Genomic DNA, 26,350 nt, shown 5'->3' with positions numbered 1-26,350 from the left:
GAAAAGATGGTGAGTTTTGATCCTTTCTCTTTTTATAGCCCCCTCCAAGATATCATAAAGGAAATATCTGGGGAATTTTGGTTGCAAGATTTATGTAAATTCTTTGTGCCCCCCCAACTCAAGAATTTTAACTCCATTAACCGACCAGCCGGAGCAACGCACTTAAAGGTATTTTATTTTATTTATAAATGCTGTTTGCTAATAATTTGCATTAAATGCAAAATTAATGATAGGTATGTTTTCATATAGGAATTACAATCTGATACTGGCATGCTATTTTTGGGCAGCCAATTATCTATTCTCTGTGCCCATCCAAGATACTGGTATTTCCAAAAGAGGGCGCTCTTGAACCTTTGCAGGTCCAGCCTTCAAATCATGAACCTATTCACCTGGAAATCCGTTAGATCGGTGGTTCCCAACCCCGGGCCTGGGGGCCAACTGTGTCTGCTGGTTTTCATTCCAACAGAGCTCTCAATTACTTAGACCGTTAATTGAACTTACACTTTGCGTAATTAGACCTTTTTTAATTGTTTTCGGCTCTTAAACTGTTACAGTGTTCAAGTTATTCATAAACTGTCAAAGCTATCCTGAAATATGCAACTGTTAAGAGCTGAAAAGAATTCACTGGTTGCCTACAAGGGCTTGAGAGGAGGCGAAATTGAGAGTGAGACAAGGAAGCGATATTGAGAGGGAAACAAGTTGAGAAGATTTCTCTGGTTGCTTACGAGGCTTGAGAGGGGGCGAGATTTGAGAGTTTAAGAGTGAGACGAGTTTGAGAGGGATGGCGAGATTGAGGGATGGAGTTTGGGAATGGTGCTTAGTAACATTGAGGTTAGATACTGATAGCAGGACGAGATAGGGTGGACGAAGAGTTTTCCCTTCTCGTCGGGTCAGGCAGCATCCTCTGGCTGCTGGGCGACGTAGAGAGGGAGACACGAGAAGAGCAAAGGATTAGATATAAACACTTTCCACTTTGTCAGGCAGCATCCTCTGGCTGCTGGGCGTTTAGTGGAGCAAGAGACAGGAAGGGGACGAACAGGACAAAAGGACAGGACAAAAGCCTACTGCATGAGGGGGACCTAAAATGGAAGAGAGGAGATGGGACAGCAAGGTTGAGGCCTGGAAGGCTAGCGCATAAGCAGCAGAAGAATAGGATGTGGCCGGGGTCCCCTCAGGCCAGCGAGGAACAGCCGGGCGGCAGTGGTTGAGACGAGAGGCCGACCCGGACAGCCGGGGGAGTGAGACTCACTTCCCCCTCTGAGGGAGCCCTGTGCGGACAGTGCGATATAGAAAAAGAGCAGAGGTGGGGAGGAGGAGGAACAAAAAACAAACACAGACAAGGAAGCGGAAATAGTGCTGGGTTAAAGTAGAAGGAGGGGGGCTGGAGGCGGAACTGGTGCTGGATACCTGAGAGATCATTCCTGATGGAGGAAGGGGTGAGGTTAAGCGATAGCCTGAGGTCTGTGATAAAGGCAAGGAGGTGCTGAAGGTTATATGAGGTGAGAGAGATCTGATTCTGGGCACAGAATGTGGAATGGAAGACCAGGCAGTAGAATAAGAAGAGCGAGTGGAAAGAGTGAAGGCATGCTCCCTGAAGCTGCAGGCCGACTGGAAGAGGAGAGTGTGGAGTTTAGTGGAACACCAGCTGATTGAAAGGAGGAAATGCCGTGGGTTGGGGTCTGCTTCTGGGACCAGGCTGTGTTTGTTTTTTTACTGCAAGGTGTAGTATTCTGTAGTAAAATTACTACAGCTGGCCAAAGTCCAGTAGCTGGGTGCAAGGAATGGTTCACAAGACCTCATGGTTGAAATGGCTTAACGTTCCGTCTATCCATTGAATTCCCGTTGATGTCCTGGTAACTGTTGCCTTTTTTCCCCACTGATGCTGTCATGGTAAGTTCACAGGGTGCACTCTGTTCCTTCAGGAGTCCTGCAGAGGAAGTGCTTCACAAGAGCAGTTAGACATAGTACTTCCATGGTCAGGTCATTGAATGGACAGAACAGCCTTTCCTGGGGGTAGAGATTAAAGAGTGAAGGATGTCTATTGATATAGGAAGCCAGGAGGGAGCAGCAGGGGGGGGAGGGGGAGGGGGAGGGGGAGGGGGGGGGGGGGGGGGGCTCTTGAGGATCTCTCTGAGTGTCAGCAAACTGATGGGATGGATAGGAGTATTGGAGAAGGGACGGAGATGAGGTGGCAGAAATACTGAATTCCAGAGGCTTTAACGGTAGCGACGGCAAAGTGAAGAGAATCCCTTGCATGGGCAATGGAGGCTACAATCCGAGTTCATTAAATCGGAATGGGATGTATTTTGTTTTGAGTGCAGAAAGTTGTAAATGTTTTCCATCCAGTGGTAAATGAAGATTTGGTCGCTGGGGCTAAGGGTGTGGCCATGTAGTGATGAACAGATTGCAGAAGGTTGGAGAGTGTTGTATGTAGTTGAACAGCAGACGCTGGTGTTGCAGTTATTAGCCTGGTCGAACAAAATAAGTCTTCAGTGTAATTTTAAACAAAGAGCGCTTTCCATGATTTAAGATGCTTTAGAGACTGAATATTGGAATTGGCAGCCGAAACTGGGGGATAAAACTGCCTGTGATCAAAGTGGGCAGAAAAGTTGCATAATTTGCATACCGTATGTGGAAGAAAAGAAAACAAATTATCTCAGCTGTAGCAGAGTGGCGCAGCGGAAGCATGTTGGGCCCATAACCCAGAGGTCGATGGATCGAAACCATCCTCTGCTAGCTTGTGTTTCTTCTGTTAGCAAAGTAGTTTTTCTAAAATATTAACTGAAAGCAATGAATTAATATTACATATCGTAATCAAGGATGATATAATGCGCAAGGATACTTGTCTCATAAGAGCTGAAATAAATTATAGCACTCTGATATTATGTTACTAGCGGATTGTTTAGGAAGTGGTGATATATCTAATGATAACACACAGACCCTGGAGTGTATTATTTCTATTATTAAAATGGGTCTAGGAGTGTGTTATTATTGGTAAATAAATAACACTTTAAACCTTATTTTAATCATTTTTATTTGTGTCACCTTCCACTGAGAGAAGTAGTTCCACAGTAACTAAAAATGGTTAGATTAACAATTAAACATTTGATTTTAAACCGTCTTGTATAAATTTCTTTTTCGGGGCTTTGCTAATAGTTTCTTGTTTAGGCTTTGTAGATATTGAACTGGATCATTGTTTCAACGTGCATGTCTGGGTTTTGTCCAGTAGATGGAGCTGCTGCTGTTGTGATGTTTTGTTTAGCAGAATGCAGTTCACGTACCGTGTTACAAACGGGACGGCGCGGCACAGAGCGGTATAAACTGTGCTATTAAAATCTCCGTTAGTACTACAGACGGGCCGCCGATAATCATCTCTGATTAACCCAACATGAATATAAATACAAACCCAGTCTGTTTCAAAGAGCATTCAGAGTGACGGCACCAGGGAGTCTGCGAGCAGGTTTAATAATATTAATGTGGCTGACCGAGTCTTGCATCAAACTCAGCGTCCTCTATATAGTATAAACACATTACACAAGGGGTTGCCAGCGGGTGTAGAGAATTCAGTTCCAATAACTCAGCTCTCTCATATACATATATATATATATATATATTATATATAGTCCTCCTGTTTTACCAAGCAGCTCAAAGAATGGAACTTCTGGTTCGGACTGGTGCGCAGATCTAAAGATTCCCCGCATCGGGTGTACCGGTTTGTTATGGAACGAGTTTTGTAAAATGAGTTTATCCAGTAAAAGACTATATAAACCACAGTGAAAACAAACATGAAGAGAACATGTTGCCAAGTAATGGTTTGTTTAACCAATAACTTGAGAGAAAGAAAAAAAAAATATATGAACACTCATTTGTACACAGTGTTAAAACTGAAAAAGTTAAACTAATACCTTACTTGGAGATCTCACCAGGGACCACTTCCAGTAAAAGACGTATTAACTGCAGTGAACAAAATGAATACAAACTTGCATTCATAACAAAAAAAAAAAAAACCCAACAACAATCAGCCCATATAAATCTACACACTTTTTGTGATGCTAGAACAAGGTATAATATATGGTGTGTTGATAATTTCACCCTAAACTTGCATACTGAAAGCAGCATGTCAAAGCAAAAAGGAACATAAAGATGGTTACAACTCAATGGAGAAGGAAAGTCTTTGCCCCCGGGGTTCACACAGTGAATTAGTGAAGAGTCCTTGAATAACACACCATATTAAGAATGGCCTGATCAGGACACAAGCAAAGCATGCAATGCAGTAAGAAGAGAGAATCCCATTAATATGGCCATTCTGACATACAATCTATAATCTATGTAGAATTAGTCAAGCACCCACCAAAAAAAAAAAAAAAAAAAAAAAAAAACACAACCCCCAACCAAAACAGTCTTTACAGCAAGATTTTTATTTATCAATACACACTTTTGGGCATTTTCCAAAAATATACAACTCCAGCTACAAAGACAACCACTGAACACACACCCATTGCAGCTCCCAGAAGGGACCACACATTGAATTGGCCTGCAAAAGAAGAAAGAAATAGTTAGTGGAAGAAAGAGATAGTTATATATTTTACTTTAACTGCAAATTGTGTTCACATCATGCATATTACCGCTTCTAGGCATAAAGTGAAGGGATCCATCTCTCTTCAGCTCAATTGGACCAGAAGACACAAATGCCTTTACTGCACCACCATCCATCCCTTCAGCACTGCGACCTACAGGAGGAATTAGGAGGAGTCCATCAAAACAAATGGACAAAAATGCATGCAAAATGTCCCCCCTCCCCCCAACAGACAGAGCTCTTACCAAGCCTCTGTTTCCCTGGAATGCACCGTCTGCTACAGAGGCTGTCTGATGGCCGGTTTGAATCACATATCACAACACCGCAGTGGAAGTAAATCTGAAAGACAGCACACCTTGTCAAGTAAAACAAGCATCAATAGATCAGGCAGTACCATCATCCAATGAGGATTACTGAATTGAAAAACAAATATATTGCATCATAGCAAGTATTTCTTGCAAAAGTGTAGTTACATGTTTTCATTCCAACTCACTAAAGATTTGAGAACAGCGACTAATTGCTGCTTGCAAAGCAATCCAAACCATGCATTGGGGTACAAGATCCCCATCCCAACACTCCACTTTACCTGTCCTTTCAGTGCATCCCGGCCGCTTGTGAAGGAAAACATTTTCACTTCAAACCTCTTCAGATGGGAAGGGAACAGCACTCTTGCATTGCTGGAGACTGGGTGAAAGATGGTCAAGTACTCATCTGCAGAGTTCTCACAGCTAGAAAGAGAAAGTAGGTCAGGAGCACATCAGCCACAACTCCAATTCCTAGGTTTTTTAGCAGCAATATCATATTCCAGCATCTTACCTGTCCACAACAACATCCCACTTTGGAGAGCTATTCCTGTCAGCAGAATAGGTTGCCCAGCAGTTCTCCAAAAACAATTCAGCCTGTGGATCCCTGCTGTACAGGAGCTCTACCTCAAAATACAAGGGTCTACGCAAGTACTTCACAACAGGGTAATCCCGAGCTCCATAGAAGTCGTTGTAGGCTGAATCTGCAGAGATGCAAGGGAGAATTTTATAGGTGGAAACACACTACTAGAGCATCTATATTATTTCAATTGCCAAGTCCTACCCAATGCAAGCCACATGATGACTGCAAGGTCCCCCAAGCCAGGCTGGACTACAGGTGCAGGATTATTCTGGTACAAGAACTGCACTACCTTGGTGTCATTGACCAGATAGTGACAGGCAACTCTCAACCTGGAAAGAGGAGATGGGGTTAGGAGAGTTTCAGCCTCAACCACAAGGATACTCAATTTGATTGCAATCCTTACCGGTAAGATGTGAACAGCACTTCATTCTCATAAGTCAGGAGGTTGTTGTCAAACTGGAAGAGAATCAAAAGGCTCAGGTTGCAATGAACTTGTAGATTTAGTATGGAGCTGCATACCAAGTTGTAGACTAGTTAATATGGTACTCAGGATCATCCCCAGCTGTGTACTAATTTTGTACCAATTTCACAATTTAAAAAAAAAAAAAAAAAAGCGTTGGTTATGAATATTGCAATTTCATAATTGAACACTATTGGGACCTCATGTTTGTTACAGTTAGTATGATACCACAAGTCTGTCTACAGAAACTGCTAGACTAATTTGGTATTGTTTTAGTAACCTCTAGGAGGGCAACAGCAGTTATTTTGGATTTGTTGCAAATACACATTTGAATACACAGCTGGCGACTCTTGAGCTGCAATTGGTATTAACTCGTGTACTAGTTTAGTCCCATCCTACGTACTAACCATGGGATCTTCCCCAGTTAGTACGCTCCTTCCAGTTTGCTGCCATTGACCCAAAAGGTCTATAGGCAGCACATGCAATGCCATAACCAAGAGTCATGTGTCGCAGCACCTTTGTCAACTGGACAAGCAGTTCAATACAAATGTACACAACTCATGCAAGTAATTCAGCTGATAGAAACACCGGTCACCATGGCTCCCCAGAGTGATCCAGGGGTGTTGTGGCCAACTTGTCAATATGTTGAACCGCCTCAAAATATGGTTTTAAAATGTGTCAATACTAACCCTTCTAGTTGTTCCACAGGAGTTGACATTGAAGTAGAAAACCGCATTGATAGCATCAGACTGAAGAGGCCGGCAACTCGGATCCCTTAGAGTTAGTTGACTTGGAGACAAGCTGGGGACAGATTCCACTTTCACAGCGAGAGCTGCCATAGTTCCATTGGTGAAGCAATCTGAAACACAGCATTTGGATCCAGGTTAAGGAAACAGATTATAGCTTCAATACCACTCCATGCAACCTTTGGCCAAACTCAAAAACAGCTATTATAAAGAATGCTTGGTCTGCAGGAGAGTTACCAATCATCTTTGTAGGGAAACTGCAGGACAGAGAAAAGTCAGCCACCACAACCATGGTGCCAACATCCTTCAAGGTCAAGTCAAGCCTGCTTCTGATGCCCGAAGAACTGATCACCTACAGAGACAATACATCAGGTCAGTAATGTGTTGAACCCAAGACAACTAAAAACACATTAAAGTTCCATCACTTACTTCATATGTGGCATCAACTGAATTGTATGGCACAGTCATCCAGAAATTGGTAGCGTTGGCATTATACTTGTACAGGGCAAGCAGACTTCCACCAAGTTCTCTTGAGCCCACAAAAGGAACCCAGTTGCGACCCATGTTGCCATATGTTACCATGGTATAGAATGCAGCACCATCACAGTAGCCAGTTACTGTAGGTAGAACTGCAAGAGGAAGAGCAGTTGTCAGGGCAATGGACTGGATTGGTCAGAAAAGGGTAGTTGTAGATCACAAACAGTCAGGCACTTACTGATGTCTTTGAGAATGGCTTCAACTACAGCAGGATGAGTAAAGGGTGTATTCTCTGGCACTATATTCAGCAAGTAGGTCAGGGGCAGAATGTAGGTTCTGGTGTCTGGAGGAGTTACCTGAAAGAAAAGCAAGGGTTTGTAGGATTAAGCCCAAAGTCAGACAGCAAGCAACACATCCACAAGAAGCAAGTGTTTTCAAAGGGCAATTGGATGGTTGAACAGGTGGGATGTTACCTTTTGCTTCACATTGGGGTCCTCAAATGGCACCTGGAGAGTGTAGGTCTTGGATCCATTGGGAAAGACATGCTCCTGGACATTATAACCTTTTAGGTTGGCTTCTGGCACAGTTAATGTCTCCGATCCAACTATAATTTTGACCAGCTCCACATCAGGCAGGAATGTCCCCAGGGTCACATTGAACACTCTGGCTTTAGGAACAGTGTCTGAAATTAAAGCACGCAGTTAAATGAAGGCTATGAAGTGGAGCACTGCAACAAATCCCTTTGATTTACTGCATGTGGACAAGTTCTACATACTGTTTGTGACAACTGGTGGCCGAGGCATGAAAGGAGTGGTTATTGGATGAAGTACTGTGTACTTGGTCTTCTCAGGCCCATCTTGCCAGGTATGCTCCAGCATTGGTTCAATAGAGTAAGAGATCACATAGGTGTTGTCCAATACATGGCTCTGAAAGCACAGAAGCATCTTAGGAGGAAAGAATTAAAATGAGAAGGATTTAGAAGATGTTGAACTTCTACATACCTTGTAATATCCACCATCAGCTCCCACAGGAATTTTTACAGTGATTAGCTGGGGACCGACATCCAGTTTATAATCTCTATTATGAATCGTTGCAGGGTCAAGCTTGCGGCCATCAACTCCCATTTGAACATCAAGGGTAGTAATTTGTGGTGTTGGAACAAGAGGAGGCAGAACACGAGGAACATTCCATGTAATCATCTGTTCTGTGAAGGCTGTTCCATCTGACAGAAAGGAACACCACAGACTTGGTATAGAAAATTCACTTAAACGTAGAACAGTTCTTGAGCACCGTTACCCTCCATAAGCTTACTCACCAGTAGGACATGTAACTGCAGTGTCCACCATCATGACCATCCATCTTTGCTTATAAAAGGTGGTTGACCTTAGCACAGCCATTGGTACAGTTTGGATCTGTTAGAGGGGAGGGGGAATTTTACTAAAACAAAAGCAAGACTTGTCTACCTTCATAGTCTGGATATACTGTACTAGAGAACAATGAAGCCTAGACTACTTACCACCCGAGGCTGGCTTTCTGTGGAGTTGTATGCAGCTCTAACCAGAATTCGAGTTGGTGTAGTGTTTATGCCATAGCCATTTGTCATGGCCTGAGCAACAGTCATGGTTGTCTTTCTATTTGCTGGGAGATGGAACACAATTTTCCAGATGCTGTTGTCAGCAGCAGTTGCCTAGCAAAGAGAAAACCTCATTAGAATAGGGAGTTTGAACACAAAGCATCCCCAGTCTAAAGGATTTGTCACAGCAGATGGCTTGTTTAATAAACATGAACTAAAACTGAAGGGTGAAATTTTAACAATGTATCACTGAAACCGTTACATGATCAAACGCCCCTAATGGAACAGAGTAAATCCTCAAATACAACTGCGTACGAAAGAGACTACGTGAAAGCATGTGGTCTGGATGGGATACAGGCAGAGTTTGTAGCCACTCATTTGTACTGGACCTTAATATCAGTGTACCAAAACTTTAGGATAATACTTGAAATTGCTCCTATACAGCAGACTTCAAAAAAGGTATCAGGACACATTTATCATGAAGAGTTTATAACCCTGCACATATGAAGCCACTACCTAAGTGGTTGAAATACAAGGCTTACACACTGACAAGAAAGTGTTAACTTCACCACAATCATGTTTTACCACAACAAATCACAGAATATATGTATACAAAGCCAATGCCTTAGATGTTACACAATTCCAATATGACCACCCTCTTGGGAGACAGGTTAAAGTTAAGGGGGCCGTTAGATTTTGCTTCAACTAGATGAGACAGTAGATTAGACCTCAATTAGGCAAGACCAAGGGGATGTGAATGAAGCAAATGCAAAGTCACATGATTCTACCTCAGGGTATGCAAGGGACCAATCAGGATCATCTTGAACAAAGTTTGGCTCAATAAGTGGCACACCTCTTCTCACAGAAACCTAAAGAAAATTGAAATTAGTCATGAGTGAAGCACTTCTGTAATTACAATTAAAATACCCACACAACCCAACAAGTTATACTGAACAGCATTATCACATCCTGACAGCCCTTACCTCCATGTAGTTTCTCTCACACAGAATCTCCCTCTCCACCCATGGAGAATAGCGGCATGTCATGCTCTGAACATAGGAGGAAGCTGAAGTCATAGCACTGTTTGAGAAGACACTGATTTGTACCGTCAGCTTGTAGGTCTCATCATTCTGGAAACAAAGGCTAAAGTTAGTCCCAGCATGTCACCATTAGAAACAGGTTTACAAGAAATAAAATGAAGACTCACTGTGTTCTGAGCAAAGCAGCTCAGCACAGAAGCAAGGAACTTGGCATTTCCCAAGAAGTCAACAGTTAAGCTATATCCACACTGTGCAGCCAGTCTTGGAGAGAGGGACAGAAGCGCCCCCTTATTGTCTATGGAAAGAAATTCAGTTGGCCTTTTAAGAAACTGTACACATGATCAAACAATGTAGAGATATAAACAAAGTGAACACGCCCACCACCCCGTCCCATCTATTTTTCGCAATTTTTTTTTTAAAACTATTTATATTTGTAGAATTATACGCCCATTCGGAACAATAGATTTAGCGTAAATGATGATTTCTAATTCTGCGCACTTGCAGTCAACAAATCTGACTAAGGTTGTAGCAGCACAGGTCTATTATTTAGTGTGATCAGCAACACACTTTTAAAGCTAACGCAAGACTTTCCTACCCTGTATTTGAAAAAAAAAAAAAAAAAAACGAAGCCTGGTTGATGCCATACAGTGCAGGAGTGCTCTGTACTTAATTCAGGTTATTACATTACGAGTCAACAGGCTTTATACATCAAAAGCTTTCCATTCAAGAAAATTGATCACTCACCAATCACATTGATACGAAAATACTTTCCAACAAAAGACTTCTCCAACATCATCATCATAACACTCCCTTGACATTCTGTCCTCACCGAGCCTGCAGAAAACAACGATACATGAAAACACACAACCGGCAAATAAACAGGAAGCTAAAAGAACAGATGTGCTGAAGCGACCGTTATCGTACCTAGAGGGGGGTTCTGCGTCCAAACTTCAGTGACTAACACTGCTAACAGCAATGTTATTCTGCATTGAAAAAAAAAAAACAAGCAAGTGAGAAACACACAATAAAATGAACGTTTCTAAAGTAGAGAAAAGATCAACAATTACCCAAATCTAAGACAACACGGCATCATTAAATCCAAGGCAGCCCCGACCGTGAACTTCTTTCACCGTTATAAAGAAACAATAATAAAAACAAACCCGCCAGTAGTTGGGTTTGGTGTTCCTTAGTGCGCAATGGGTTTATAAAGAGGTTCAGGTGCTAATGGGAGCTAATTAGCTGCAATTGATGCGCGCACCTCTTTCATATTAGTCCTCTAATTTTCAATCAGTACGTTAATTAAAATAAATAATAATAATAATAATAATAATAATAATAATAATAATAATAATAATAATAACCCATTTAGAAGATTGTACTTTGAATTTAAGTTTGGCAGAAGTACGTGCGGAACAAACTGGACTGTCACCGACAATGACTGTCTGATTAAAGGCTCAGCTATGGAGGCGTGTAGTAAACAAACCCCAATGAATAATAAAAAGCAGGCCGCGCAAATGAAGAAACACATTTATATCATGCAGGAATCCAGGCAGATGTGTTGCCTGCGCCAGTTTGAGGGGACGAGAATGACAGCTCGAGTTCTGATGTTAACATCCACAAGTCAATTACCAATTTTTACAATTTCACCAGACTGATAGGTAGGCTAAGCAGATTTTAAAGTAGACAATTTGTTTGAGGCCACTTGATTTAAGAAACAGTGCAAAGCATCTCTTTAGCATGTCAGATTTGCCATGACAGGGGCAGTCCCGGGGAATAGAATGACCAAGTGGCAAATGGAAAGCACAGCGCTTAACCTGAAATACAACGCGCAGTATTGATTTAGAACAGACTAAACACAAATCGGAGGGCGTGCTGGAAATTTGAATTGTAATCAATTTATTTAAGATTTGAAGTTCCCATTTCAATTATTGAGCTTAATTACATTCATTATTTTATGTATAATTAATTCAATTAGTGTGTTGAGCATTTTCAATTTGGCATATTATCTTCGAATGTTTAGTTTTGTCTATTTGACAGCTGTTACTTCAATTCAAATGTTGAACTTTGTCGTTGATGTTTGACGCTCCGGCTTTTGCAGTTCACATTTTTGTTACATTCCACCTCTCATAGAATTGAACACAAACGGGTTTATTTGTGAAATTGTCAGATTGTTTCTTGTGTATCCAGCGATCATCTGAACTAACTGGTTCAGTAGTCTGCTCCCGTGAATAGACAGCACATGCCTGAGGGGGTGTGTTCTGTACAGCTGTGCATTTGAGTAAAGTTTGTCGCGGAGTTTTAAACGTTCCCATGGCAACTGAGTCAACAAAACAAACGTCATCACGCATTGAGACGCAAGCTAAGGGCTAAGAAGTAAATGGTAAAAAGTGAAAGCAGTGTGAGTCAGTGGAATTTTTTGATTGTTTGATTATATCAAATGTTCACGATAATTATGTATGTTCTGTAAATGCGGAATGCAATTAGTTGATATGTAAAAGCATGAATAAATGAATGGTGTCTATTCCTAACGCATTGGTAAAGTTCAGAATAGTGCCGCTTTTGTAGCAGCAAGCAGGCTTGTTCCGTCGTCTTGATATCACTATGTAACACAATTTTTGTTCCTGGGTAGTAGGTGTTATTTCCTAATTGCTTATGCCTCAAAAGTATAGAAAATGGCTATTATTCCCCATAAACTTTGCTTTTGTGACCAGGACAGTGATATTTTGAAATTTACCTTTTTCCAATGAGAAAACGGACGAATTTGTGTCTTTTGGTTCAATAAATTCAGAAAAAAACAACATATGAATCCAAATTAACATGTATTTATACTAAAGTAATACAACAATGACTACAAAAGATTTAGAAGTGAGTAGTTTTTCGAGATTTACGATTATATTGTAAATCACTTTCACGAATCAGCCCCCAAATGTAGTCTCCCATCATGTTCTCGTTATACTGTCCTTGGTAGCGGCGTTCAAAGTCCATTATATCCTGGTGGAAGCTCTCGCCTTGCTCCTCTGAGTACGCTCCCATGTCCTCCTTGAATTTATCAAGATGAGCATCAAGGATATGGACTTTGAGGGGCATCCTACAGCCCATTGTGCCGTAGTTCTTCACCAGAGTCTCAACCAGTTCCACATAGTTTTCGGCCTTGTGATTGCCCAGGAAGCCTCGAACCACTGCGACAAAGCTGTTCCAAGCCGCTTTCTCCTTACTAGTGAGCTACTTGGGGAATTCATTGCACTCCAGGATCTTCTTTATCTGTGGTCCGACGAAGACACCGGCTTTTACCTTTGCCTAGGACAGCTTAGGGAAGAAGTCTTGAAGGTACTTGAAAGACCCTTCTCTTTACTTCTAAAGACGGCTGCTCTCTCTCCGGAGGAGTGGGTACTGGGAGCTCATGGCAGTGTTGCACTGGGGCGATGGATGAAGGAAGGTCCGCATACGTGATAGCAGGTGCATTCTTGCCAGTCCGACATTTGGAAGGGTCCACCATGCAGAAGTAGCAGTTGCTTGAGTGGTCAGTGGGTTCCCGCCAAATTCTTGGGATAGCGAACTTCATGGCTCTCTTTTCCCCTCTGTACCATCCTACAAAAATACATTTATTTCACCCATGACTAATGTGTAAGAGATTCTCGAAACATTTTTCATATATGATATATTTATTCAATAACATTGAAAATTGTAAAACATTTTAAAATTAAAAACTTTTACAATTTTAAAAATTTTAACAAATTTTATAACATAAAATTCCGAGCAACAATTGTCCATCTTACCAGAGTTTTTTTTGCAGTGCTCTCAGGTGAAATGAGGTGCCCAGGGTTTGTCTTGATCCCCAACAGGCATGCCGAAATATGCCTTGTAGGCCTCACACATCTTAGCAGATGCTTCCAAGGAGTACTTTTTCAATCTTGTCTTGATAAATTGGCCGCAGACATAGCAAAATGCGTCTGCCGGATGCTTGCAGCCTCTTGATGCCATCTCAGAAAAATGCAGATATGTATCCACTTAGGCAGCTGGAACTAAACTGAACTGGTGGGCTTAAGGCCCCTGTATTTATACTACTATTTATATTACTGGAAAGTTCTAGAAAGTTCTAGAAGTTACTCCAAATTTACTCAGCACTTAATCTATCTGGAATGTTCTGGAAAATAGGTAAATTTCAAAATATCACTGTCCTGGTCACAAAAGCAAAGTTTGTGGGGAATAATAGCCATTTTCTATACTTTTGAGGCATAAGCAATTAGGAAATAACACTTACTACCCAGGAACCAAAAAAAAAAAAAAAAAAAAATTGTTACACGGTGATATCTGCCTCCGGTGGCTTCTTTGAGGATTGCGAACAAATTATGACTGAAAAAAAGATCAAGAATGTACCAATCTGGCGCGAAGAAGCGTAAAAAGAAAAAAACGGAGGAAGAAAAACAACATGAGAAAGGTATTGTGTTATTTGATTTAGCTCCGTTTTTATTGCTGTAGCTTGCTTGCATGCTGGCTGTGCCCAGGCGCGTAGTCACAGTGTACACATTGAGGCAGTCGAGGCCCTCGGTAAAAATCGACTCAATTCTTAATTGTGAAGACCAAAATAATCATAAAAAATGTACCCACTTTCTTTTTAAGAGTGTAAAATTTATATATATATGTTATTTCTTCACATTACTATAATCTTGGGCTGTGTATTTGCATCTATAGCGACCCGGCCTGTGCGCCAGGCAGCACCGGGACCTCTGCGACCGGTTTCCCCCGCCTGAAGTACTGTACTACTTCCTATCATCGATTTATACAGACAAAAAAATATTAAAGTTGAGTGAGAAACTGTGTGCTAAACTCAAAGCACGAGTCACAGTGTCAGCACCAGTCCCAGTGTCAGCACCAGTCCCAGCAGTATCAGCACCAGTCTTACCGGTCAGCAGCAGTTACCAGTCCCAGCAGTGTAAGGCAACTTAAGTAGCAGTGAACCAAATGCAAGTCAATAAAGGTATGAACCCATCTACTTATTAATAGTGATGTTATATTCTTGTCCTTTTAAAATCACATATTTCTGACAGTGTGAATATGGTCATTGTAGGTTGCTGTGGTTTTGCTGGGAGACAGTTAGTTTTAATCTTTGAAATAATATGGGTCATCAAACCAAATCCTGCTTAGGGCCCCCAAAAGGCTAGTAACAGTCCTGTCTATTACCAGTACAAAACACACACACACACACACACACACACACACACACACACACACACACACACACACACACACACACACACACACACCCCCCCCCACACACACACACACACACAGAGGCAGCAGTTGTACAGTGTTATACAAGGAAAATAACAAGATATACTCATGACACGTTAAGTGTTGAGATGACGATATCACATTATTTTTACATTAGTAGCCTATTATTTATTTTACAGTTGTCACACACAGCCTACATAAAATAATAATAATAATAATACACATTTCAAGAATCACAAATGTATACAAATTCTGCCACCCTTTTATACAGTTGGGTTTTTACTGGAACAATCTAAGAGGTACAGTAGTTGCTTGCTAGCTGTCTGTCTGTCCATCCATCTAGTGCAGGAGTTGTTAACCGATGGTCCTAAAGAGAGCCTCAATCCTGCAGTGGCTCCCCTATAACTTTCCTGCCGTATCGGAGCGCCTGTCAGTCTGCGAGTGAACGGCGGTGTGAGCCGTGTCTTAGATCGCAGAACCTTCAAAGTAAAAAAATAAGATCCGTATTAATTTGGAATAGCATTAAAAAATTGACGCAGACGTCTTCTTTTCATCCTTTCTTCATTCATCCCTTCCTCTTTTCTTTTGATATTTAGCGGAGAAATTGAACTTTTATAGACCTCCTCGGAGTCTCCTCCCCACTCCCTCCCTCGCTTCTGAGCTCCGTCAGCGGGCACAGTGCCGGGTTTTGTCCCCCGCCTTTAGCGCACAATGCCCCGGCTTGGCCCGTGTGGGTTTCCCGTCGCAGCCCCCAAGTGCTTCGTAGGCAGTGGCCCTCTATAATAGGCGCAGTCGAGCCGAAAGAGAGCACCAGACTCCAGCGGAGAGATAGCAGCAGCAGCGCCGCACACGAATACACCCGGCACAGAGTAGAAATGGGGACTCGGTCGATTTTACGAAGCGGTTCCCGTACTCGAAATGTCAAAGGTAAGTAAAAATAAATACTGTATCTTATAGCAGTATGGATTTACATTGACAATGATGTGTTTTATTTATTGATTTATTGTCATTTATTTTAAGTCTTTGTTAAGTTTAACACGCAGTGAGGAGCATCTAATAACATAAATGAGCAGATAGACTTCGTTTGTTTATTTTTTTCATCTCTTTTCAAATATTCATTTATGTACTTTGAAATGTTATATATCTGATCATTCACATATATATTCAACAAAATCTATATTATATTATTAAATATACGGGTTTAGTCTATGTGTATTTCTTTGTATCGCTTGTTTTGAGTTTGCGAACATGGTCTTTTAGTATTCCTTATTTTTAGTCGTTTTTCCGTTTGATAGAAATGTCAGACATGCTCAATCCATATCAGGGTCTGCTGCTGTGTATTATAAAGATATTTCAGACATGCTCAATCCATATCAGTATCTGCTGCTGTGTATTATAAAGAGATTTCAGATGTCAATCAATATCAGGGTCTGCTGCTGTGTATTATAAAGAGATTTCAGACATGCTCAATCCATATCAGGGTCTGCTGCTGTGTATTATAAAGAGATTAAAGACATGCTCAATCCATATCAGGGTCTGCTGCTGTGTATTATAAAGAGATTTCTGACATGCTCAATCAATATCAGAGTCTGCTGCTGTGTATTATAAAGATATTTCAGACATGCTCAATCCATATCAGTATCTGCTGCTGTGTATTATAAAGAGATTTCAGATGTCAATCAATATCAGGGTCTGCTGCTGTGTATTATAAAGAGATTTCAGACATGCTCAATCCATATCAGAGTCTGCTGCTGTGTATTATAAAGAGATTTCAGACATGCTCAATCAATATCAGGGTATGCTGCTGTGTATTATAAAGAGATTTTAGACATGCTCAATCAATATCAGTATCTGCTGCTGTGTATTATAAAGAGATTTCAGACATGCTCAATCCATATCAGTATCTGCTGCTGTGTATTATAAAGAGATTTCAGATGTCAATCAATATCAGGGTCTGCTGCTGTGTATTATAAAGAGATTTCAGACATGCTCAATCAATATCAGGGTCTGCTGCTGTGTATTATAAAGAGATTTCAGACATGCTCAATCCATATCAGGGTCTGCTGCTGTGTATTATAAAGAGATTTCAGACATGCTCAATCAATATCAGTATCTGCTGCTGTGTATTATAAAGAGATTTCAGACATGCTCAATCCATATCAGTATCTGCTGCTGTGCATTATAAAGAGATTTCAGATGTCAATCAATATCAGGGTCTGCTGCTGTGTATTATAAAGAGATTTCAGACATGCTCAATCAATATCAGGGTCTGCTGCTGTGTATTATAAAGAGATTTCAGACATGCTCAATCCATATCAGGGTCTGCTGCTGTGTATTATAAAGATATTTCAGACATGCTCAATCAATATCAGGATCTGCTGCTGTGTATTATAAAGAGATTTCAGACATGCTCAATCAATATCAGGGTCTGCTGCTGTGTATTATAAAGATATTTCAGATGTCAATCAATATCAGGGTCTGCTGCTGCGTATTATAAAGAGATTTCAGACATGCTCAATCCATATCAGGGTCTGCTGCTGTGTATTATAAAGAGATTTCAGACATGCTCAATCAATATCAGTATCTGCTGCTGTGTATTATAAAGAGATTTCAGACATGCTCAATCAATATCTGGAGCAGCAGTGTGGAGTAGTGGTCAGGGGGGCTCTGTACTCTTGACTGGAGTCTCTTGTGTGGGTTCAGTCCCAGGTGGGGACACACACACTGCTGCTGTACCCTTGAGCAAGCAGGTACTTTACGTAGATTGCTCCATTAAAAACCCAACTGTATAAATGGGTAATTGTATGTAAATAATAATATCACAATTGTAAGTCACCCTGGATACGGGTGTCTGCTAAGAAATAAAATATCAGAGTCTCCTAAACAGTAGAATGTATGCTGTGCCATAGGAGTCTCATTGAAACTGCTGTGCCATAGGGAGTCTCATTGAAACTGCTGTGTCATAGGATTCTCATTGAAACTGCTGTGCAATAGGAGTCTCATATAAACTGCTGTGCCATAGGGAGTCTGGCATAGTCTTTTTTTACTGAAGTTTATGCCATAGGGCTTCATCAGCAGGTTACAAGCTGACAAGCTAATTATTAAGTTGTATACCCTCTGTGTGTGTGTGTGTGTGTTCGTGTCTCAGTGAGTGTGTGTGTGTTTCCCTGTGTGTACGCGTGTTCATGTCTCTCTGTGTGTCAGTGTGCGTATTTCTCTGTGCATGTGTCACTGTGTGCGTGTTTCAGAATGTGCACCTGTGTCTCTGTGTTTGCGTGTCTATGATGTAAATCAATCATTTTGGTTTTCAAACAGCTTGCAGGGCAATAGTGAATCACTCAAATTGTGAATGAATGTGTAAATAAATAAATTAAACAAACTAATGAGAGAGTGGGAGGGAGAGGGAGGGAGGAAAAGGAAGTGAGAGAAAGAACAGCAAGATGGAGAGCAAGAACGAGTGACTCGTTTGGAAGTGTAAAGGGATGAACTAATGAATGAATCAACAAATTAATCACTGGAATTCTGGAGACTGAAAGATAGATAGAAGTTTATAACCGTTTGTCTGAGGGATGCTGTGACAGGAAATGACCGAGGTTGAGACTCAGAGACAGTTTAAACATTAAAAATAAAGTTTTTAATAAACAAAAATACAAAATAAACCGACACAAGGGCCAAGCAAAAAGGTTTTAAACATAAAATAAACACAAAACAAAAAAAGCAAAACTTACAAAAATAAAGGTTTCCAGGCTGGGCGTTGCCGTCACTGGATTCAAAAACAAACAAACAAACAGAAAGAAAACCAGCACACACAAAACACTCTTGTTTCTTCTCCTTCTAGAACACTCCCCCTAGCCAGGGCCTCTCCCCTGGCTTTTATCCCCTGTGGCTGGAGCCCAATTAATCAATAATTGCTGATTATTCAATTAGGGCTCCAGCCACATTCTCACATGTTTTCCTGGCACGGAGGAATTTAACCCCCTCCCTGCCAGTCCCAACCACGTTCTTAAAGACGGGGCAGTCCCCCGTCACAGATGCCTTTTCAAGCAGTCACCCCCTCAAATGTTAACATCAAAGCATATCAAAGTTTAGTTTCTTTTTTTTTTGGAATCATCAATTATTTTTACCCCGTGATTTCTTCCCAATTTGGAATGCCCAATTGTTTTTAAGACAGCCCCAGTCTCACTGCTTCTACAACCCCCCCCCCGCCTCCCCCCCCCCCCCCCCCCCCCCCGCAGTGACTCCTCCTCGGCTGGGAGAGGCTGGAGACAGACAAGCGCACTCAAGCTTTAGTCCTCTGAAACAACACCGTACTTCAAGCTGTCAAGTGAAGCTGTCCACTTTCTTCTTTCTTTGTTTTTTTGTTTCTTTCTTTCACACTGCAAGCCCAGTGTAACACAGCCGGCTCACAGGCAGGCAGGCAGGCAGGCAGGCGGACGTCTGGCCACCCACAGGAGTCACTGGTGTGCGGTGAGACCGTGATTACCCAGCTGACTTGAGCTCCCCTGCCTGGGTGGCACTCTGCTAATTGTGCACTGTCCCCTGGGAGCCCCTTGGAAATCCTCTAGGAATCCCCTAGGTACCTCCACCGTGCTGCTGATGTGCTGCTGTGTGAGAGTGCTAATCTGGAGTGAAATGTGTTCAGGCTTTCACACACACACATTGAGAGAGACACACACTGAGACACACACACATTGAGAGACATACACTTACTGGAACACACACACATTGCAAGAGAAACACACTGAGACACACACATATTGAGAGAGAAACACACTGGGCACACACACACATTGAGAGAGAAACACACTGAGACACACACACACATTGAGAGAGAAACACACTGAGACACACAAACACACATTGAGAGAGAAACACACTGAGACACACACACATTGTGAGAGAAACACACTGAGACACACATTGAGAGAGAAACACACTGAGACACACACACACATTGAGAGAGAAACACACTGAGACACACACACACATTGAGAGAGAAACACACTGAGACACACACACACATTGAGAGAGAAACACACTGAGACACACACACACATTGAGAGAGAAACACACTGACACACACACACTGAGAGAGAAACACACCAAGACCCACATTGAGACACACACACACACATTGAGAGAGACACACACTGAGACACACACACACACAGAGAAACACACCGAGACACACACACACACACACATTGAGATAGACACACACTGAGACACACACACACATTGAGAGACATACACACACACACACACACACACACACACATTGACAGTGTTCTCCTCTATTCATTGTCTTTCCTGAATTATAGAAGGCGTTCCTGTTTTTCTGAGTATTCGGGTTCTTCTATAAATGTCACCAAAGTTTCCGAGCCTCTCTCTGAGTGACTGTTCGCCCAGTCAGTTCTGTTATGTGCTGAGAACATTATATCATTGGGTCACTCGGGGTCAGGGGTCACTCTTAGAGATATCTATGACAGACAACTGAATAAATGTTCATTGAGACATGACTTCAAATCTGTCTGTATATTGGTTTATCTGCCTTTCTGTCTTGTCTGTCATTCTGTTTATCAGTCTATCTCTCTCCCCTCCCTTTTCCTCTCTCACACTCTTTCCTCTCTCTCCCCACGCAGGCTCGGTGTCTGTCTGGCTGTTGCTCTGGCTGGCAGTCTGCTCCCCTAGCCCTGCCTATTCCTGCCCCAGGCTGTGTGTCTGTTACCCCTCCCCGATGACGGTCAGCTGCCAGTCTCAGAACTTCTCAGCGGTGCCGGCTGGCATTCCCTACGACAGCCAGAGAGTGTTCCTCCAAAACAACCGCATCACAGAGCTGCGGGCGCAGTCCTTCGGCTTCCAGACACAGGTACCGTCTTGCCCTGTTCACACTTCACATTTATTTGTAACCCCCTTTTCTCCCCCAATTTATAAATTGTTTTTAAGACTATGTCTGCCTCACCACTGCTGCTGCTGCTGCTGCGATCTCCCCCGCAGTGACTCCTTCTCGGCTGGGAGAGGCTGGAGATAGACAAACGCACACAGGCTTTTGTCCTCCGAAACAACAACGTGCAAGCCCACACAATAATCTAAATGTAATTCAATTCCAGTACTTATTTTGTTCATATATGTAGTCTTTTACAGAGTTTTTTAAACATACATATATAATTACAGGAAGGTAGGATGTCGGAGACAAATAGAAAATGTATGGGAGGGTCCCTCTTTTAAGAGACACTATTTGACTGTCCCTTGAGTGCAGGTCTCTTAATACAGGTTTGACTGTAACTCGAAATTGAGCTTGAAAATGATCTTCCTCTCCCTCCCCCACCTCTCTCTCTCCCTCTCATCAGGTCCTGTGGCTCTACTCCAACAACATCAGCACCATCAAACCCGATTCCTTCAGCGACATGCGAGATCTGGAGGAGCTGGACCTGGGGGATAACCCCTCCCTGCGCACCCTCCATCCTGACTCCTTCCGGGGGCTGGACAAGCTGCAGAGCCTGCACATATACCGCTGCCAGCTGGGGACCCTGCCCGGAAACATCTTCAAAAAACTCTACAGCCTGCAGTTCCTTTACCTGCAGGACAACCTGCTGCAACACATCCAGGTGAGAGAGAGAGAGAGAGAGAGACCTCCTATCTAATACAGTGCACCTCCAACCCTGCTCCTGGAGCCCCCCCCCCATCCGATCTAATACAGTGTGTCTCCAACCCTGCTCCTTGAGCCCCCCACCATCCCCCCCATCCTATCTAATACAGTGTGTCTCAACCCTGCTCCTGGAGAGCTCCCTCTATCCTATCTAATACAGTGTGTCTCAATCCTGCTTCTGGAGAGCTCCCTCTATCCTATCTAATACAGTGTGTCTCAATCCTGCTCCTGGGGGGTGGGAGGGACGACAGGAGGCAGATACATACAGGAGAGCTATAACACAAATAATTTTAATTTCATAATTTAACATACAACTTTTTGGTAGTACTGAATTTTCATATGCCAAATATCAATCTCTGTCCCTCCCCTTCCCCCTCCCTCTCTCTCTCCCTCTCAGGACAATCTCTTCTCAGACCTGGTGAATCTCACTCACCTCTTCCTCCACGGCAACCGAATCCGAGTCCTGTCCGAAAATGTCTTCAGAGGGCTGGTCAACCTGGACAGGCTCTTCCTCCACGAGAACCGAGTGCGACAGGTCAACCGCAAAGCCTTCAGGGACCTGGGTCACCTCACCACCCTCTTCCTCTTCAACAACGCCCTAACAGACCTCCCTGCTTCGGCCCTCTCCGATCTCTCGTCCCTGCAGTTCCTCAGACTCAACGGAAACCCCTGGAGCTGCTCCTGCCAGGCCCGCCCTCTCTGGGAATGGTTCCGTCAGGTCTGGATCTCCAGCTCCGAGCTCCTCTGCGCCGGTCCCGAGGAGAGGAAAGGTCTAGATTTGAGGTTCTTGAGAGAAATCGATTTCGCTCCCTGCCCCATGATGCCTTACTATCCGAGAGCCCGCGTCACTTACACCTTCAGCACCAGAACGAGATGGTGGTTCCCCAAATCGGGCAAGGCAAGCAGGGGGAATTCGGACAAATCTAAAGGCTTGGATGGAAAGAAAGGACAACAGCAAGACAACAGTTACATCAGTCCAGATAAAAGTCAAACCAAAAGTTACGAAGCTGAGTCCACATTGACGAAAGTTAAAGAGCAAGACTACTGGGAGAAATATGAAAACGAAGACTCCACTATTCGTTGTTACAAGTTGGATTGTTTGAAAGAAGCAAACGGGAAATCCAGAGGCGTTTGTCCAGACGCGTCCCTCTTTCTCCTCTCTCTCTCCCTCACTCTCACCCTCTCCCTCTCTCTCACCCTTCACTTTCTTTTTCCTGAAACCATGTGAAGAGCATTTGTGAATTTCCCCTTAAAGTCTATATTGAAAAGATATTACGATTCAATTACTGCTCTGCAGTGTTGAGTTTCCTATAGACCAGCTCTGCTCTGAAACTGCTGTGCGATAATGAGTCTTATTGAAACTGCTGTGCGATAATGAGTCCTATTAAAACTGCTGTGCAATAGGGAGTCTTATTGAAACTGCTGTGTGATAGGGAGTCTCATTGAAACTGCTGTGTGATAGGGAGTCTTATTGAAACTGCTGTGCAATAGGGAGTCTTATTGAAACTACTGTGTAATAGGGAGTCTCATTGAAAGTGTTGTGTGATAGGGAGTCTTATTGAAACTGCTGTGCAATAGGGAGTCTTATTGAAACTGCTGTGTGATAGGGAGTCTCATTGAAACTGTTGTGTGATAGGGAGTCTTACTGAAATTGCTGTGCAATAGGGAGTCTCATTGAAACTGCTGTGCGATAATGAGTCTTATTGAATCTGCTGTGTGACAGGGAGTCTTATTGAAACTGCTGTGTGACAGGGAGTCTTATTGAAACTGCTGTGCAATAGGGAGTCTTATTGAAACTGCTGTGCAATAGGGAGTCTCATTGAAATTGCTGTGTGACAGGGAGTCTTATTGAAACTGCTGTGCAATAGGGAGTCTCATTGAAATTGCTGTGAAATAGGATGAGTCTTATTGAAACTGCTGTGTGATAGGGAGTCTCATTGAAACTGCTGTGCGATAGGGAGTCTCATTGAAAGTGTTTGAGAGAGACTCAGGGAAAGCACTGTTTTAAAAGGAACTAATCTAAAAAGTTATATAAAAAAATGAAATGTTGTCTTTCCTATATACTTGCTCTGTACAGCGCTGCAGTGTTGATCTCTCTTTCCTTTTAACCTGCTCTGTACAGCTCTGCAGTGTTGAGTTTCCTATAGACCTGCTCTGTGCAGCTCTGCAGTGTTGAGTTTCCTATAGACCTGCTCTGTGCAGCTCTGCAGTGTTGAGTTTCCTATAGACCTGCTCTGTGCAGCTCTGCAGTGTTGAGTTTCCTATAGACCTGCTCTGTGCAGCTCTGCAGTGTTGAGTTTCCTACAGACCTGCTCTGTGCAGCTCTGCAGTGTTGAGTTTCCTATAGACCTGCTCTGTACAGCTCTGCAGTGTTGAGTTTCCTATAGACCTGCTCTGTGCAGCTCTGCAGTGTTGAGTTTCCTATAGACCTGCTCTGTACAGCTCTGCAGTGTTGAGTTTCCTATAGACCTGCTCTGTGCAGCTCTGCAGTGTTGAGTTTCCTATAGACCTGCTCTGTGCAGCTCTGCAGTGTTGAATTTCCTATAGACCTGCTATGTGCAGCTCTGCAGTGTTGAGTTTCCTATAGACCTGCTCTGTGCAGCTCAGCAGTGTTGTGTTTCCTATAGACCTGCTTTGTGCAGCTCTGTTCATAATGAATTACAAATTACACTTCTTTTAAAGTGTTTTGCCATTTTTTCCCAGTGATGTCTCTCTCTCTCTTTGACTTTCTTAATTGCTACGAAATTCCCTATATATATATATATATATATATATATATATATATATATATATATATATACACGAAATGTGTTTCAGGTGTTACAATTTGAAACTGTTTTCTTTTTAGTTTGAAATTGTGTGTATTTTATTTAATTTCAGTGGAAAATGACTTTTTTTTTTAAGGGACTGGTCCATTTAGGTGCAGTCAAAGAGAGGGGTGAGGGAGTTTGGACTAGTAATAATACTATAATAATAATAATAATAATAATAATAATAATAATAATAATAATAATATGCACAATAGCCTTAGACCAATCACCCCCTATACTAACTATAATGGACTGTTCCGTGTTACTTTGTACTTTTTTCTTTTTTTTAAAGGTGTTGGATTGACTGAATTTGTGTAATTTTAGGAATTTGTTTATAAAGTTGTGTATTGATTTTTTTAATTTATGTATTTTTATTTGTTTATTTTGTTCATTCATTTTCATAAGTGTTAGATCTCAGGAATTTAAGATTTACAACATTTTATGGATTTTAAAAACAGCACTGTACTGTACTGGGGATCTGAGAGCCAGCTAATTCAATACAGTCCAGTCTAATCTAACAGCACGGTACTGTACTGGAGATATGAGAGCCAGCTAATTCAATACAGTCCAGTCTAATCTAACAGCACTGTACTGTACTGGGGACCTGAGAGCCAGCTAATTCAATACAGTCCAGTCTAATCTAACAGCACGGTACTGTACTGGGGATCTGAGAGACAGCTAATTCAATACAGTCCAGTCTAATCTAACAGCACGGTACTGTACTGGGGATCTGAGAGCCAGCTAATTCAATACAGTCCAGTCTAATCTAACAGCACGGTACTGTACTGGTGATCTGAGAGCCAGCTAATTCAATACAGTCCAGTCTAATCTAACAGCACGGTACTGTACTGGGGATCTGAGAGCCAGCTTATTCAATACAGTCCAGTCTAATCTAACAGCACTGTACTGTACTGGAGATCTGAGAGCCAGCTAATTCAATACAGTCCAGTCTAATTTAATAGCACGGTACTGTACTGGGGATCTGAGAGCCAGCTAATTCAATACAGTCCAGTCTAATCTAACAGCACGGTACTGTACTGGTGATCTGAGAGCCAGCTAATTCAATACAGTCCAGTCTAATCTAACAGCACGGTACTGTACTGGGGATCTGAGAGCCATCTTATTCAATACAGTCCAGTCTAATCTAACAGCACTGTACTGTACTGGAGATCTGAGAGCCAGCTAATTCAATACAGTCCAGTCTAATTTAATAGCACGGTACTGTACTGGGGATCTGAGAGCCAGCTAATTCAATACAGTCCAGTCTAATCTAACAGCACGGTACTGTACTGGTGATCTGAGAGCCAGCTAATTCAATACAGTCCAGTCTAATCTAACCGCACTGTACTGTACTGTACTGGACATTTTGGTAGGGAATGTGTTCACATGCGACAATTGACAAGCTCTTACCAAGATGGCAGCCCAACAACAAACAGAAAAAAAAACGAAAAAATATTTTAACTTTTGTCATTATTTTAACAAAAAAGAAAACATTCTGTGTTGTATTGTGTTGTATTTTTATGTATACAAAAACACCTTTTGTGTTTCCTCTTTCCAAGCAAAATCCAATGGGACTTTATTTGATTTCATGCCAAACACACATACATCAAATATATTTCTGTCAATAAAAACTTAATTCTTAAAGGTTATTAAATTAGTTTTATTAAATTATTAAATCTTTTCTTAATGAATGTCTTTTAAATTTGTAAAATTATAACCCAATAAAATAGAACAAATTGACAGAAATTAATGCATTTGTCGCTCGTTACCCTTTTTCATTTTTTTATTATTATAAAGTCCAGCCACTGTAAAATATCAGAAATTATCGCGATCACTAAAACCCAGCCCATCACTGATGCATCATGGGAACAAAGAACAGTCGTTTGAATTTGAATACGAATA

General features: G+C 42.0%; 2 protein-coding genes across 2 annotated transcripts; one reads left to right on the top strand and one right to left on the bottom strand.

Moving 5' to 3' along the window:
* Positions 1–4,390: 4,390 nt before the first annotated feature.
* On the bottom strand, positions 4,391–10,916 carry LOC131705350 (uncharacterized). Its single transcript, XM_059007766.1, has 22 exons — positions 10,825–10,916; positions 10,682–10,740; positions 10,502–10,591; positions 9,925–10,052; positions 9,701–9,847; positions 9,506–9,586; positions 8,661–8,831; positions 8,460–8,556; positions 8,146–8,366; positions 7,920–8,070; positions 7,618–7,826; positions 7,383–7,500; positions 7,097–7,296; positions 6,905–7,019; positions 6,611–6,780; positions 5,865–5,917; positions 5,663–5,790; positions 5,393–5,582; positions 5,163–5,304; positions 4,822–4,915; positions 4,626–4,730; positions 4,391–4,534 (listed from the first exon to the last, which is right to left on the bottom strand). The coding sequence occupies exons 1-22, from the start codon at positions 10,848–10,850 to the stop codon at positions 4,425–4,427; spliced, it is 2,805 nt and encodes a 934-aa protein (XP_058863749.1). The 5' UTR covers positions 10,851–10,916; the 3' UTR covers positions 4,391–4,424.
* A 9,717-nt stretch (positions 10,917–20,633) lies between these two features.
* On the top strand, positions 20,634–22,880 carry LOC131705226 (reticulon-4 receptor-like 2; the record flags this gene model as incomplete). Its single annotated transcript, XM_059007560.1, has 3 exons — positions 20,634–20,858; positions 21,340–21,597; positions 22,036–22,880. Coding segments are annotated over 3 exons (1,314 nt in total), but the record flags the coding sequence as incomplete, so codon positions are not given.
* Positions 22,881–26,350: the final 3,470 nt, after the last annotated feature.

Source organism: Acipenser ruthenus, chromosome 35 (genome assembly GCF_902713425.1).
Source record: "Acipenser ruthenus chromosome 35, fAciRut3.2 maternal haplotype, whole genome shotgun sequence".
Lineage (NCBI taxonomy): Eukaryota > Metazoa > Chordata > Actinopteri > Acipenseriformes > Acipenseridae > Acipenser > Acipenser ruthenus.
The sequence above is the reverse complement of the archived record's forward strand: the minus strand, read 5'-3'. Positions and strand labels throughout refer to the sequence as shown.

What these genes read in the sequence shown, in the direction of transcription:
- LOC131705350 (XM_059007766.1), bottom strand. Translation starts at nt 10,850, where the DNA reads ATGATGCCGTGTTGTCTTAGATTTGG. An exon ending in GCTGCTTTGCTCAGAACACA is followed by an intron (nt 9,848 to 9,924) that starts GTGAGTCTTCAT and finishes CTTTGTTTCCAG; the next exon opens with AATGATGAGACCTACAAGCT. An exon ending in GCCACCAGTTGTCACAAACA is followed by an intron (nt 7,827 to 7,919) that starts GTATGTAGAACT and finishes CTTTAATTTCAG; the next exon opens with ACACTGTTCCTAAAGCCAGA.